At 32.4% G+C, this 14,637-nt stretch overlaps 1 protein-coding gene across 1 annotated transcript; it reads left to right on the top strand.

Annotated features, from left to right (window-relative positions):
• The first annotated feature begins 118 nt into the window (after positions 1-118).
• Positions 119-14,126, top strand: LOC106051489 (pre-mRNA-processing factor 6-like). Its single transcript, XM_056015554.1, has 20 exons — positions 119-241; positions 1,408-1,467; positions 2,268-2,355; positions 2,819-3,016; positions 3,399-3,493; positions 4,129-4,210; positions 4,514-4,642; positions 4,750-4,844; positions 5,179-5,243; positions 5,505-5,632; positions 8,627-8,753; positions 9,158-9,276; positions 9,761-9,923; positions 10,550-10,658; positions 11,743-11,812; positions 11,917-12,038; positions 12,442-13,079; positions 13,213-13,351; positions 13,625-13,751; positions 13,849-14,126. Exons 1-20 carry the CDS (start codon positions 153-155, stop codon positions 13,999-14,001), a joined length of 2,796 nt encoding a protein of 931 aa, XP_055871529.1. The 5' UTR covers positions 119-152; the 3' UTR covers positions 14,002-14,126.
• Positions 14,127-14,637: the final 511 nt, after the last annotated feature.

Raw genomic sequence — 14,637 nt, forward strand, 5'->3', positions numbered from 1 at the left:
GGCGCAGCCGGTGTGTACCGCTACTGTTACGTAGCAAACAAGGCTTCGTGGACAATTTTATTTTTCAAAATTCACATAGACCCTTGATAAATTATATAGGTCTGTGCCCTAGATCTTGTTTCCCAGTTCCGGTTATACACAATCGTTTAGAAATGTCGGTACAGTCGTTTGTAAACAAAAGAAAAAAGACCTTTATTGGTCTCCCAGCTCCACTTGGTTATGTTCCAGGTCTTGGTAGAGGGTAAGAAGACCTAGATCTATATCTAGATTTCTATTTGATACTTAAAACATTGATTTAGATCTAGATGAGTAGATCTAGTCGAGAGTGATAAAACTGAGTCATTTCTGAGTCTGAGTAGACTAGCCACTAGCTAGGTAGAACTAGAACTTAGTAGAACCTGTCTCAGTGTGAGTGTCTGTGTCTCACTCTCAGTCAACTCACTTTTTCTTTTACTCAGTGTCTGTCCTGTGTCAGACTTTCATTGTCTCAACTCAGTCAACTGTGTGTGTAGACTACACTGACAGTGTAGATTTATAGGTTAGCTATAGACTATAGTCACTATAGACTATAGTTATAGCTAGAGTAGATCTAGAATATTCTTAGTTCTAGAAAGAATATATTAATTATATAATATTATAAATTATATAGATCTAGAACTCAACTCTAGGTTAGAGTCGAGAGTAGAAGTAGATCTATCATCTAGTTCATCTAGGATTCTAGTACTAGTAGCCCATCTGATTCAGGGAGTAGTTCTACATTACTCAAGACTAAAAAAATCTAGATTTAGATTATTTTTTCAAGATCTAGAATTCTATTTTAGATCACATGAATTCCTTGGTTTGAGTTTGAGTATGAATTTTAAGGCTTTCACTAAACTGGTAGATCACCTAGAATGACCTAGAATAAGATCTACCCATACTGGGCCATACAATATATCCATATACATTTATGAGCATTCAATAAATGATACACATACAGTGTCTTTTTTTTTTTTTTCATTTATAGTTAAATATTTTAGCATATATTTAAAAAAATACCAGTGTCCATTGAAATTATTTTTGCCCGAAATTTATTCTTCTGATAGATCCATGCATTTCTGACATCTTTGTAAACAGTGGTTTACTTAGAATTAAGTAAGTAAGGCTCATTTGAGTTTGCATACTAAGACAGTGTGGACAAGTTTGACACATTATAATTCCTCTTAACCTTATTGAAAATCTTGTGGAACAAGCTGCAGTAAATGGGATACTCTGAGGGAAAAAGTGGGATTCTTCATATATTGACATTGCCATTTTTACCAAATGTTTTGCACTCTGTTTGAATGAACAAAGAAATCACTCACTATTTGTCATTTCACAACTTCACACAAGACAAAAAATTAGCTGACTTTTACCTTTACTTTTCAGTGCTACAGGATTCACTACCAGATCTGATATTGGTCCTGCCAGAGATGCTGATGATATCCCGTAAGTAAATATTATTTTTTAAAAATTTTAGCATTCATCATTATCATCATTATAGCTTTTGTTAATTGATGCTCAATTTTTTTTTAATAATAATCTTTATTGTCCCTAAGGAAATTAGTCTTACACTTTGTGCATTACTAAACACCAAATAAAACATTATAACTATACAAATCAAAATGTACATTCACACCAAACTCACTCATAATTTACATGTGAAAAGCTTTTATCAGAATGTTTCTATTTAATGATTTGATTGCCAGTGGAACAAAAGAGTTTTTGTGTCTATTTGTCTTTGCTATCTGTGTCTTGTATCTCTTTTGTGATGGTAAAATCACAAAATCCTGACCCAAAGGGTGATTTTTTATTTCTAGAATCTTTTTAGCTTTTTTATGGATGTTTGTCTCAAACAACTGCCCAAATGGGGTTTGTTTTTTGCCAATGACTTTACCAGCAGCATTTAGGATTCTGTGAAGTTTATTTTTATTTTTAATGCTCAGATTGTTATACCAGGCAGAGATATTAAAATTTAAAATATTACTCATGTGAGTGTGATAATACATAGCCAAAGCCTTTTCGCTTACATTAACCGAGGACAGTTTTCTCAGTAATGTAATCTTTGCTTCCCTTTTTTGCTGATATAATCAGTATTTGCAGTAAAATTTAGTTTATTGTCTAGAATAATACCAAGGTATTTAAAAGTTTGCTCTATTTCAAAAGTCTCTCCAGCTACAGAAACAATATCATTTTTCTTCTTTTCCCTACGAAATTCGATTATCATTAAGTTTATTTTCTTCTTTTAGGGAAGACCGTCATGCACCACCAAACAAAAAAAATAAACAAGATAAGGAAGAGGAAGAAGAGGATCTCAATGATGCAAACTATGATGAGGTAGTGGCAGAAACTAAGTTTTTATTTCTTGTCTAACTTAACAAGGTTAATAATGGAACTGCAAATGAAGAAAAAAAAATTTTTTCATTGTACGGTACCATTATTATTTACTGGAGTAAATGATAATATATGTAAGGCATAATTTTTATTTACCGTTATAAAATTTAGTGGTGATTTTAATGTAAAAGTTTTGAAGTGTTAAAATATTTTCTTTAAAAAAATGTAAATTTCCTTTGCATTACTACAGATTTTATTGTTAGATGAAAAGAATAACGTTTAGTGACATCTAATAGAACAATATTTAGTTGGTAGTATTGTGAAAATAACTGCTTATATTTGATCATTTTTAAAGAATAACATGCTTAACTTTTATGTTACATAATATTTGTAAAGTATGAAATGCTTCTATAATAAGAGCTGATGCAAACAAAAAAAACGTGGACTCAAAATTTTTCTATTACAGTTTTCAGGTTATGGGGGCAGTTTGTGCAGTAAAGATCCCTATGATAAAGACGATGAAGAGGCTGATGCTATCTACGAAGCTGTAGATAAAAGAATGGATGAAAAGCGCAAAGAGAGGCGAGAGGAGAAACTAAAAATAGACATAGAAAAGTTTCGTCAAGAAAGGCCCAAAATTCAACAGCAATTTTCTGATTTAAAGGTTTTATTTCAGACTTTAAAAAAACATATAACAATAATTGTGTGTGTGTGTGGCACTGTTCAGTCATTTCAAAATTTTGTTTGTTTGTTGTATAAAAAGATTGACAGATGAGTGGTATAAAGCTTTACTCTTAAAATCCTAGCTTTTAGTCCTGGACTGACTGGTTTAGATTATGTATTTTGTGGTCTCATATACCTGTCAACTCTGCATCATTGATACTTAGGGGAGAGCTATAATTTTTATTTCACTATATTCTACTTAAAAAAAATTAAATATGTATGTATATACATTTAAAAACAAATTTTGACAATGTAACAGGTGTTCAATTTTTTAAATGTGAAATTAATAGTTTTTTTTGTGTTTCCCTTGTAAATATGATTAGAGAGACTTGGCATCAGTGTCTGTTGATGAATGGAATAATTTGCCTGAAGTTGGAGATGCCAGAAACAGAAAACAGAGAGTTGGCAGAGCTGAAAAGTAATTCTAAACACATTTATTGTTTTTTTACTCCTATTGTTTGATTAATGTTTTCTTCATTATATTCTTTTTATTGTATTTTTTTTAAATATTTCATTTATATATTTTTTAGGCTTCTTCATATCTCAAGATTAATTTAGCACTTCTCTTTTGTTTTACCGGTATCTCATTTTCTTAGTTTAAAACCTTTGCTACAGTCAAAAGCTGTTTTACTCCTTTTGATTAGACCACCTGCTAACTGTAGTCAGATAGAATCATAACAACATATGTGTTGCTAATTGCCATGTAGGACAACCAGGATGGGACACATATTAGAGTTACTATGTTTCATATAACATCATTCAGCACGTTTTTCATGTTCATTTGTTTTTTGGATCACATTCTGATGAAAATTGTGTCTATATCATAATTTTATTACATAAATTAAATTGTTTATCTTTTGGCATCAGTCTGTAACATATGTCTGAATTACATTTCAAAATTTTGAGCTTATTTTCTCTAGACTTAAGTAAACATTGACATTTGTAAATCTTGGCTATCACATGTCAGCCTACCACATTTTGCTATTGTAGTACCGGTATACAGTATTCTTTAAAAGTACCGGTATTTCTAACCCCCATTGTTATTTTATACAGGTTTACACCAGTACCAGATAGTGTGTTAGCCAGAGCAGCTTCTCAGAACAGTTTGAATTCTTCCATATCAGAACAAGATCAAGTTAGTGAATCAATATCTTAAGTTCTCAGTTTATAATAATGCTGTAAAAGTTAGTTTTGTGCAGTAACATAGTTTCTCATATCTCTATACTTTACAATCGATATGTTAAAGTTCTAAAAAAAATTTTTTTTTTCTATTTCTGTCACATTGCTCACTGTTGTTTAACAAATGCAATATCCTCATTGCTCTGTCACAGTATTAAGATCTATGATGATTGGTATAGTGAAAATGTCACATTCACTGTTACATTCATAGCATGTATTTTTAATTAATGATTCCCCCCCCCCTTTTTTTTTTCCCCAGAAATACGGAGGCATCACAACACCTTTTGGAGCTATCACTCCTCTTGGGTCAGCAACACCAACGGCTGAAATTGACATGAAGAAAATTGGTCAAGCTCGTAACACACTTATGGATATCAAATTAACACAGGTAAGAAATGTTGAGTTATTGAACAAGTTATTACATGGGGAAAAAAATAGTCCAATACAAATTCAATAAGTAAAACATTTGATTGTGCTTGGGTATTTCTCCACCAGGTATCTGACTCTGTCAGTGGCCAAACTGTGGTGGATCCTAAAGGCTATCTAACAGACCTACAGAGTATGCTTCCATCTCATGGAGGAGACATCAAGTAAGTCAACTCAAAATAAGACACACTTTATAAATGTTTAACATTGTGGTAATGATTCTCTTTGTAAGCTCTGACATCATTTTTGTATCAAGTAAATTCTAGAAGATAAAATAAATCTTTGTTCCGCTGCATATAAAAACCAGATTGACTGGTTTGATGTATCCAATGGACAAAAAATAAATGGTCCCAAGTTCATTTAGTAATGCTAAAGATTTTTGTTGTTTCATCACCTTTTTTTAAATCATATTTATTTATTTTTTATTTAAATGCTAATTTTTCATTATTTTGACCTTGAGGTGTTTTTATATGCTTTTTGTTTCTAACCCTGTTCCAGTGATGTGAAAAAAGCTCGTTTGTTATTAAAGTCTGTCAGAGAAACAAACCCCAAGCATCCACCTGGTAGATATTGCATTTTTTTTTCTTTTGTTTCCACTGTTGAATATTTGTTTCTAACCATTCGGCAATTTATACATACATACTGGTAGTGATTTTATCATTTGCAGAAATTAGATAATCAAATCTTTTAGATAGAAAGAGGATTAAAAAATATAGATAAAGCTAAAAAACACATAACATTCTAGTATTCGTAATAGAAAGTTAATTTGATAGTATTTGTAAATATATATATTTATATATTAATTTGATCATAATTTTCAACAGCCTGGATAGCTTCAGCACGTCTGGAAGAAGTCACAGGGAAGATTCAAGCAGCCAGAAACTTGATTATGAAAGGCTGTGAGGAATGCCCAAAGAGTGAAGATATTTGGCTGGAAGCTGCTCGTCTGATGGTATGTGCTAGGAAAATGTCAATTTGTGATTGATATATGTCAGTGTAACTATAAAATTCTTGAATTATCTTATCTTATATAATACAGACGTTACTTCAAAAAAGAAGATGATTACGTCCTACGCGTCATGCATTTAGTCATGCATATTAACCAATGACTTAAATTCTGCCAAGTCACTGGTTTTCCTGGCTAGCTCAGGCAACCCATTCCATGCTCTAATAGCACTAGGGAAGAAGGAGTATTTGTACAAATTTGTCCTAGCATATGGGACGAGGAATGTGCCTTTATCTTTGTGTCTTTCAGAGTATTTTATTAAATTTTGTTTTTGTATTTGAAGATTATGGTTCAGTGTTTTATGTATGATTGCTACTTTACTTTTGAGCCTTCTGTCCTGAAGGCTTTCTAAATTTAGTGATTTTACTAAAGGTGTTACTCTAGTCAAATGTGAATATTCGTTTGTTATGAATCTCACTGCTCTATTTTGTGTCTGTTCCAGTTTCTTAATGTTTTCTTGAGTTGAGGGGTCCCAAACGGAGGATGCATATTCTATTATTGGCCTAACCAAGGTTAAATAACATTTTAGTTTTATGTTCTTATTTGATTTATAGAAATTTCTTTTAATAAATCCTAATGCTTTGTTTGATTTTTTTGTAGTTTCATCAATATGTGGATTCCATGATAGTTTTTCATTTATTATAACACCTAGGTATTTTGCGTTTTTAGTCTGTGTTACTGGTTTGCCATGAATAAGATAAGTGGAATTAATTTGTTTTAGTTTTTTTGTTACTCTTAACAACTGACATTTTTCTGGGTGGAAAGACATGCTCCAATTTGATTCCCATTTCTGTAATTCATCTAATTCTCTTTGTAAAATATCTGTGTCTTGTGTTGTTTTTATTGTTCTATATATTATGCAATCGTCTGCAAATAATCTGACTTTTGTTCCTGAACTAATGCAATTTGGTAAATCATTTATGTAAATTAAAAATAGTAGTGGACCCAAGACTGTTCCTTGAGGTACACCTGAGTTTACTGTTATCGGTGTTGATTTAGAGCCATTTATTATTACAGTTTGTTCTCTCCCTATCAGAAAATCTTTAATCCACTGATGCAGTGGACCATTAATGCCGAAATATTTTAATTTTTTAAGCAAACTATGGTGGTGAACTTTGTCAAAAGCCTTAGAAAAATCTAGTAAGATAGCATCTATTTGTTCACTATTATCTAAACCTTTTGAAAAATCATCAATTAGTCCTATTAGTTGTGTTTCACATGATCTATATTTCCTAAAGCCATGTTGGTATGGTGTGAGGACATTATGTTTGTCTAAGTGGTTTATGATGTTGCTACATATTATGTGTTCTAGGATTTTACATGTGATGCTGGTAAGTGATACTGGTCTGTAGTTTCCTGGGTCAGATTTTTCTCCTTTTTTAAATAGGGGGGTGACATTAGCTTCTTTCCAGTCCTTTGGTACTCTGCCCTGGTTAAGTGAAGCCTGAAAGAGTATTTTGAACACTGGGGCTAGCTCATTGCTTAGTTCTTTGAGTAATCTAGCTGGAATACCATCAGGTCCAGAAGCTTTATTTGGTTTGGTGTTGGCTAATAGTTTTTGAATTCCATTTTCTTGTACTACTATATCTTCTATGTTGTTTACTTGGTTCAAATTCAGTAATATGTCTTTGTCTCCTGGGGCTGAGAATGCTGATGCAAAGTATTTGTTTAGGATGTTTGCTTTAGTTTCATTATCATTATGTATTATGTTATGTTCATCTTTTAATGGCGCTATGCCTGTTGTTTCCATTTTCTTAGACTTAATGTATGACCATAGGTTTTTGTTGTTATCTTTAGATATTACATTGTTTATGTATTCACTCTGCAGCTGTCTGCTTACTTTTTGGGTTAAGTGTTTAATTTTTATATACTTTTTGTAAACTCTTTCTGCATTAGTTTCTTTAAATTTTTTATATAGGTTTACCTTCTGTTTACAAAGCTTCTTTAGTCTATTATTAAACCAGCATTTATTTATTTTGTTTGATGTGTATTTAGTTGGTATATGATTTTCTATAATGCTTTTAAGATGGTTTTTAATGAAATTCCAGAGGTCATCGACTGGTTGGTTAATGTCTTTTTCTAATAAGAATGTTTGTTGAAAGTTTAGTGCAGCTTGGTGTAGTTGTGTCAGGTTACATTTATTCCAGAGTAAGATTTTTCTTTTTGGTTTTGTATTGGCTACTGCTTTTATCTGACTGTGTATTTTTACGATCTCATGGTCTGATAGACCAGGGATAATTTCATAATCAACTACTAATCCAGGTCTGTTGGTTAAGAAGAGATCTAATGTGTTGTTTAATCTAGTTGGCTTTTTAATGATTTGATCTAAACTTAGGTTGTGTAAAGTTTCTATGAAAAGCTCATTTATGTCCTTAAGGTTTTGGTGTTTATCTATGGTTAGTGTTTTCCAATTTATATCAGGTAGGTTGAAATCACCCATAATCCAAAAAACTGCATTTTTATTTGTCTCTTCAAGTGTAGTAATCTGATTACATAGTTCCTGCATGTATTCTAAACTAGAATTTGGTGGTCTGTAAATGCTGCCTATTATTAGGGATGTTGAGGTGGTATTAATTTTACAAAATGTTGATTCTACATTTTTTGAGTTAGGTAAGGTAATTTCTTCTGCTATAAGAGTGTTTTTTATTGCTAAAAGAACTCCTCCATGATTATCAGCCCTATCTTTTCTAAAAATTTCATAATTACTATTGAAAATTTCTGCATTATATTAATCTGTAAGATGTTGAATACATTTTTATTTGATACTTTCAACTTCGGAAATGTTTTGTTTTCAAATTTTCTCAAATTTTATTGTGCTAAGAAAGTAATCTAGGTAAAAGAAAGATTTTTTGTTTATTTCTTTGGTATAAGCTAATTAATTAATATTAATTTACAGCCTGGAGACCAGGTATAAGCTAATTAATTAATATTAATTTACAGCCTGGAGACCAGGCAAAAGCTGTTGTAGCCCAAGCAGTTCGTCAGTTACCACAGTCTGTTCGAATTTGGAGCAAGGCTGCTGACTTGGAGACTGAATTAAAAACAAAAAAGAGAGTTTTCAGAAAAGGTACAAAATTTCTTTCCATTGTTGCTTTTGAATAATGATAGCAATTATGTTATTGAAATTTTTGTAATGAGTTGATTTCTAGTGATTTCTTTATCAATGTTCTCAAATGAAGCATTCATAAACTTACAATAACTAATGTTATTTCTGTGATTAATTGAGTAATGGTATTCAGTTCAGTTAGTTCATTATAGAGTGATTTCCTTTTGCCTGTGTCTTCTATAATTTGTTTGTTACATTTATGTCAAAAGTGCTAAAGTAAATGATTTACTGTTTTTGATTTTTATATGCAATCTTTCCACCAAAACAAACATTTACATCATAGTATTCACATAGCAAGAGTTATTGTTACTAGTGTTGTTGTTTTAATACTGTATCACAATGTTTCTACAAATACTCCTTTCCAGCTTTGGAGAACATCCCAAACTCTGTCAGGCTGTGGAAGCAGGCTGTAGAACTGGAGGAAGAGGAGGATGCAAGGATCATGTTGAGTAGAGCAGTAGAGTGCTGTCCAACAAGTGTTGAGGTGAGAGGGTTACATTCTCTAGAGCTAAGCAGTAGTTAATATTAGAAAGAAGATTGTTTCTCAACATGAAAAGTAAAGCGAAGTATAGATACATGAAATTAATTAACAAAAAAAGCTACAATAACCTGTATATTACCTGTTGATCAATATATACATTAGTTGCAAACACCAATGTTTTCCATGAATCTATGCATGTATGGACAGAGGATGCAAAAAATGTGTTAGTGTGGCCAATGGTTAACAAGGATTTCCTGTGGCCTGCAAAATGACCAAACTATAACAGGAAAAATGAATTTGGAGACATTGAAATCAGTTTCTTTCAAATGTTGTCTTTCTCCACATTGTAAGGTTGCTTGTGTTTCTAACAATTAGTATGTCGTTCATTACATAACTTTCTATTTAAAAAAAATTACTGATTTTCAAATTGTCAATCAGATATTTATAATGTAAAGAGAATACAACTTTTAATTGTTTCCTCCTTTAGCTTTGGTTGGCTTTAGCTCGACTTGAGAGCTATGAGAATGCCAGGAAAGTTTTGAACAAGGCTCGTGAGAGTATCCCAACCGATAGACAAGTGTGGATAACTGCAGCTAAGCTGGAGGAAGCCAATGGCAACTCACACATGGTGGAGAAAATCATTGAGAGAGGTATGCAGATCTTGTACAAACTTAATCTCATTGTGAGAGAGGTATGCAGATCTTGTACAAACTTAATCTCATTTTGTTGAACTCTCACAGAAATGTTGGTTGGCTAAAGTTAGTTCACTTTAACAGTCCATGTGACACAAACATTATACCCCGCTAGTACTATAGATGAAATAAGATTTCCAATTTAAAGGAAATTACTGAGTTCAACTTTGAATTCTACAATTTAAAAAAAAATTTCCCTTTAGAAAAAAACAAAAAAAACAACGTTTTAATGACTAATTTCTAGAAAGAAAAATTAAATTGAAAAAAAAATATTCTTTTGAATTAAAATTGTGCTGATCATTTAATATAAACATTTCCTAATTAGAATGTTGTAAAGTTATTTTGTTTCTGAAGCAAACAGTTGATGAAGGTGCCTTGTGGCTAGCACAATGACCAACTGTCCTCATTTTATTTTTTCCAACAAATGAAACTATTAAACTATATGAAAACTGCAATTAAAACTCAATTCATATACTCAGCATTTAAACACTTTTAAACTCTGCCATGTGTCATACTTACAAATTTAAATGACAGCTTTTAATTAAACTACTCTGTAAAAATTATATTTGTTTATTAATTTACAGCATTAAACTCACTTCGAGCTAACATGGTAGAAATCAACAGGGACCATTGGATAAAGGATGCAGAAGATTGTGAGAAGAGTGGTAGCATTCACACATGCCAGGCAATCATGTACGAATTTACATTAATTTATGTTTTTGAACCGGTATTACAGATTTATGGTCTTACCCGAACATATTCATAAGATACTAAACCTTCCATATCAAGAGTGGTAAAGTGCAATAGATTTACACTCATTTTTAGTAACTTTCATTTGAGTAATAAAAAGTGTTAATTTACTTGAGCGTACTTTCTCACTTAGATATAATTTTATCCACAAAAAAAAGTTGGGGAGAATCTTTAATACAGTGAATGTGTTACATAATACACTGTTAGTACTAGGTTATAATATTTTATCATGTTGTTACGATCCTCTCCTAATCAGGCCTTCTGCATACACTGCTAAACACAACATAGCACATCTAACACATCAAGAACTTGACGACAAGGCTCCAAATAATCTAGTGCTTTAATAATGGTCAATTAAAACAGCCAATATGACACAATTGGCAACACAATAAACTACTACTACCGTACTGAACTCTACTGTCTCTATTTCTTCCTGGACTCGTACATAACACTTGAGGACTCGACCAGGACTGACTTCATGGCTGACTAACAGTCACGGTCTCAACGCTCTCCGGTCTTGAACTGCCGCTTTCTTACACACTGTGTCTCTGGTCTCTGCAGGCCTATGATCACATGACCATAACACGGTCATATTTGTGTGTAATAGCAGTACTGTCCCTTGTCCATCGACAGCCGTTGATCTGAGCAATTTGCCTGAGTTCACGTGTGTCAACTGAACCTACAGTTAACCCTATCGCGCCACCAATATGGTCAATTAAAACAGCCAATATAACATATATATTGGCAACACAATAAACTACTACTACTGTATTGAACTCTACTGTCAGTTAACCCTATTGCGCCGCCAATAGGGTTATAACAATATTCTGTCATTGTTCAGACACAGTCTAATTAGTCTAAATAAAAACCATTTCAGAAGGGAAGATAGTTAATATTACAAACATTCTGTAAATTGTTATGAAGAGAAAAATATTTTTCTCTATGCTCAAGGAAAAATGTAATTTAAGTATACAATCTAACCTTTTTATAAAATTAAATCTAATGGTCTGTCTAATCTTTTCACCAGACAAGCTGTAATAGGAATAGGCATTGAAGAGGAAGACAGAAAACACACATGGATGGAAGATGCAGATTCTGTAAGTTGTTTACTTTGTACTGTACTTTGAAAGTTATGCAGACATAATTAACCATTAATTAAATAATTTGAAAGTAATGAACACTACATTCAAATTTCTCTCAGTGTGCATCACATCAAGCATATGAATGTGCCAGAGCCATCTATGCTCATGCCCTGGCAGAGTTTCCCAGCAAGAAGAGCATCTGGTTGAGAACAGCTTATTTTGAGAAAAATCATGGAACAAGGTTTGTAACTGGCATCTGTAGTCAAGAATTCTTTCTTAGTCTCTTTTATTGGATATTCTTTGAATTCTTTTTATATAAACTACATTCAGCTCTTAAAAATGAATATTTAAACCCGTTTTGTAAAATTTGCTAAGTACTGGTAAGTTATGAATTTTGCAGAGTACCGGTACATAAAATAATTTTCGGGTAAGTTAATTAGAAATCGAAGCAAATAATTATTTTGACAACACCAGGTTAATCATAAAGCCTTTTTCTAACAGTAGTATTTAGTTTGCTAATTCTAAAACAAACATTTACTTGCTTACAATAATATGCTTAGTAGTAGTGCATTGATTTAGCATTTCTAGGGATTTTGTTTTTTGTTATGTAGATGATTTAAATATATTTTACATTTTTCTTGCAGGGAGTCCTTGGAAGCCTTGTTGCAGCGAGCTGTTGCACATTGTCCTAAAGCTGAAGTACTTTGGCTTATGGGAGCCAAATCTAAATGGCTGGCAGGGGATGTACCTGCAGCCAGAAGTATTCTGGCCTTGGCTTTCCAGGCCAATCCAAACAGTGAGGAAATCTGGCTGGCTGCCGTGAAGCTGGAAAGTGAGAACAATGAATTTGAGCGAGCCAGGAGGCTTCTGCAGAAGGCCAGAGCTAGCGCTCCAACTGCTCGTGTATTTATGAAGTCTGTCAAGCTAGAGTGGTGCCTAGGAGAAATCAGAAATGCAGAGATACTTCTTGAGGAGGCCGTCAAGCACTACCCAGACTTTGCCAAGCTTTGGATGATGAAAGGTCAGATTCAGCAAGAGGCTGGGAAGAAAGACGCAGCCAGAGATGCCTATAATCAAGGCTTGAAAAAATGCCCCCAAGCTGTTCCTCTTTGGCTGCTTCTGTCCAGACTGGAGGAATCAGGTGGTCAGCTGACCAGAGCAAGGTCCATTCTTGAAAAAGCTCGACTAAAGAACCCACACAATGATTTGTTATGGTTGGAAGCAATCAAAGTAGAAATAAGAGGTGGTTTGAAAAACATTGCACTGACTCTGATGGCTAAAGGTATATTATTCTTAGTTATATTAAATGTGATTTCAATTAATATTCATTGATGCGAACAGCTAAAATCACACAAAAGCCAACAAAATTGCAAAACCATATGAATTTTATGTTAGTATTAAATTTCCATTCTCAGCTCTTCAAGAATGTCCAAATTCTGGAATTTTGTGGGCAGAGTCTATTTTCATGGAGGCCAGGCCACAGAGAAAAACAAAATGTGTTGATGCCCTCAAGAAATGTGAACACAATTCACATGTACTATTAGCAGCCTCAAAGTAATCTTTTTTTTTTTGTTGTTGTCTTATAAGAATTTTTCTCTTGATAAAAGCTGAGCTATTATTTAGTTACTTGCTTATCTCATTGTTCCAAAAAGAAAAGATTATCATGTTCTTATCATATCTTTGTGTAAACACTTGTATACAAATATATCTATTTTTCTTTATAAAATGTAAAGGTGATCTCTAAATTTCCCTCTTTCTTAAGGTGAATTCTTTATAAAATAGGTTTGATGTTTACACATAACACTTAAAATAATTTAAACATTGCAGGTTGTTTTGGTGTGAGCGTAAGATAACCAAAGCCAGAGACTGGTTCAACCGTACAGTTAAGATTGACCCAGACCTTGGTGATGCTTGGGCTTACTTTTATAAGTTTGAGCTGGCTCATGGTGAAGAGGTCAGTAATAGGATGTTTAGTGTTATGTAAACATTTTTAAAAATTTCAAAATTTTCATTGTAAATATTAACATTTTTTTAAAATACATCTTTGATAGAAACACCAAGAGGAAGTCAGACAGAGATGTATCACAGCTGAGCCACACCATGGTGAGAGTTGGTGTCGTGTTTCTAAAGACATAAAAAATTGGCGACTCAAAACAGAAGATCTTCTCCCATTAGTAGCTAAATCTCTTCCAGTTCCTGTATAATTTTTTTTTTACTTTACCCTTTATCAAATTTGTCACTGATTAACAATCAATCATATTGTTTTTCAATATGTATATGTATTGTATGTGTTACTGTTTGACTTCTACTAATAAACAGAAAAGTTTAATTTGTATTCTTATTTCTTAATTATTTTGTTGTTTCAATGCCATGATGTAGTGTATAATTATTAAGCGTCTATTGATCTTATTAGTTTTTATCTTATCTACATTCTCTATTTGATGGGGTACCTACGGAGCAATTAAAGCCATTTATTCATAAAAATGCAAAAAATTTTATTTTTCTGCAAGTGGTTTCAGTTAACATTATTAACCTTTATTTCTGATATTTTCATTTTTTTCTTTGTAAAAGCAAGTTGCAAAAGGGAATACATCATCTCTTAAGATTTAGACGTAAAATGCCACAGACGTTTACATGAAATATTATGGCTATTGCATACATATATATATAGATATATATATGTTACCTACATGATAATAATGGAGCACTTGTAAAAAGCAATAGTTCATTTTAAGGTTGTAAAAATGTCTTCGTATGACAGATAGTTCTTATTGAGTTCTTAATTAAAATGCTTAGTTCATATGGAGGTTAGCTATAAGTATTTCATTACAAATTTATTG

The sequence above is a fragment of the Biomphalaria glabrata genome, chromosome 17 (assembly GCF_947242115.1).
Source record: "Biomphalaria glabrata chromosome 17, xgBioGlab47.1, whole genome shotgun sequence".
NCBI lineage: Eukaryota > Metazoa > Mollusca > Gastropoda > Planorbidae > Biomphalaria > Biomphalaria glabrata.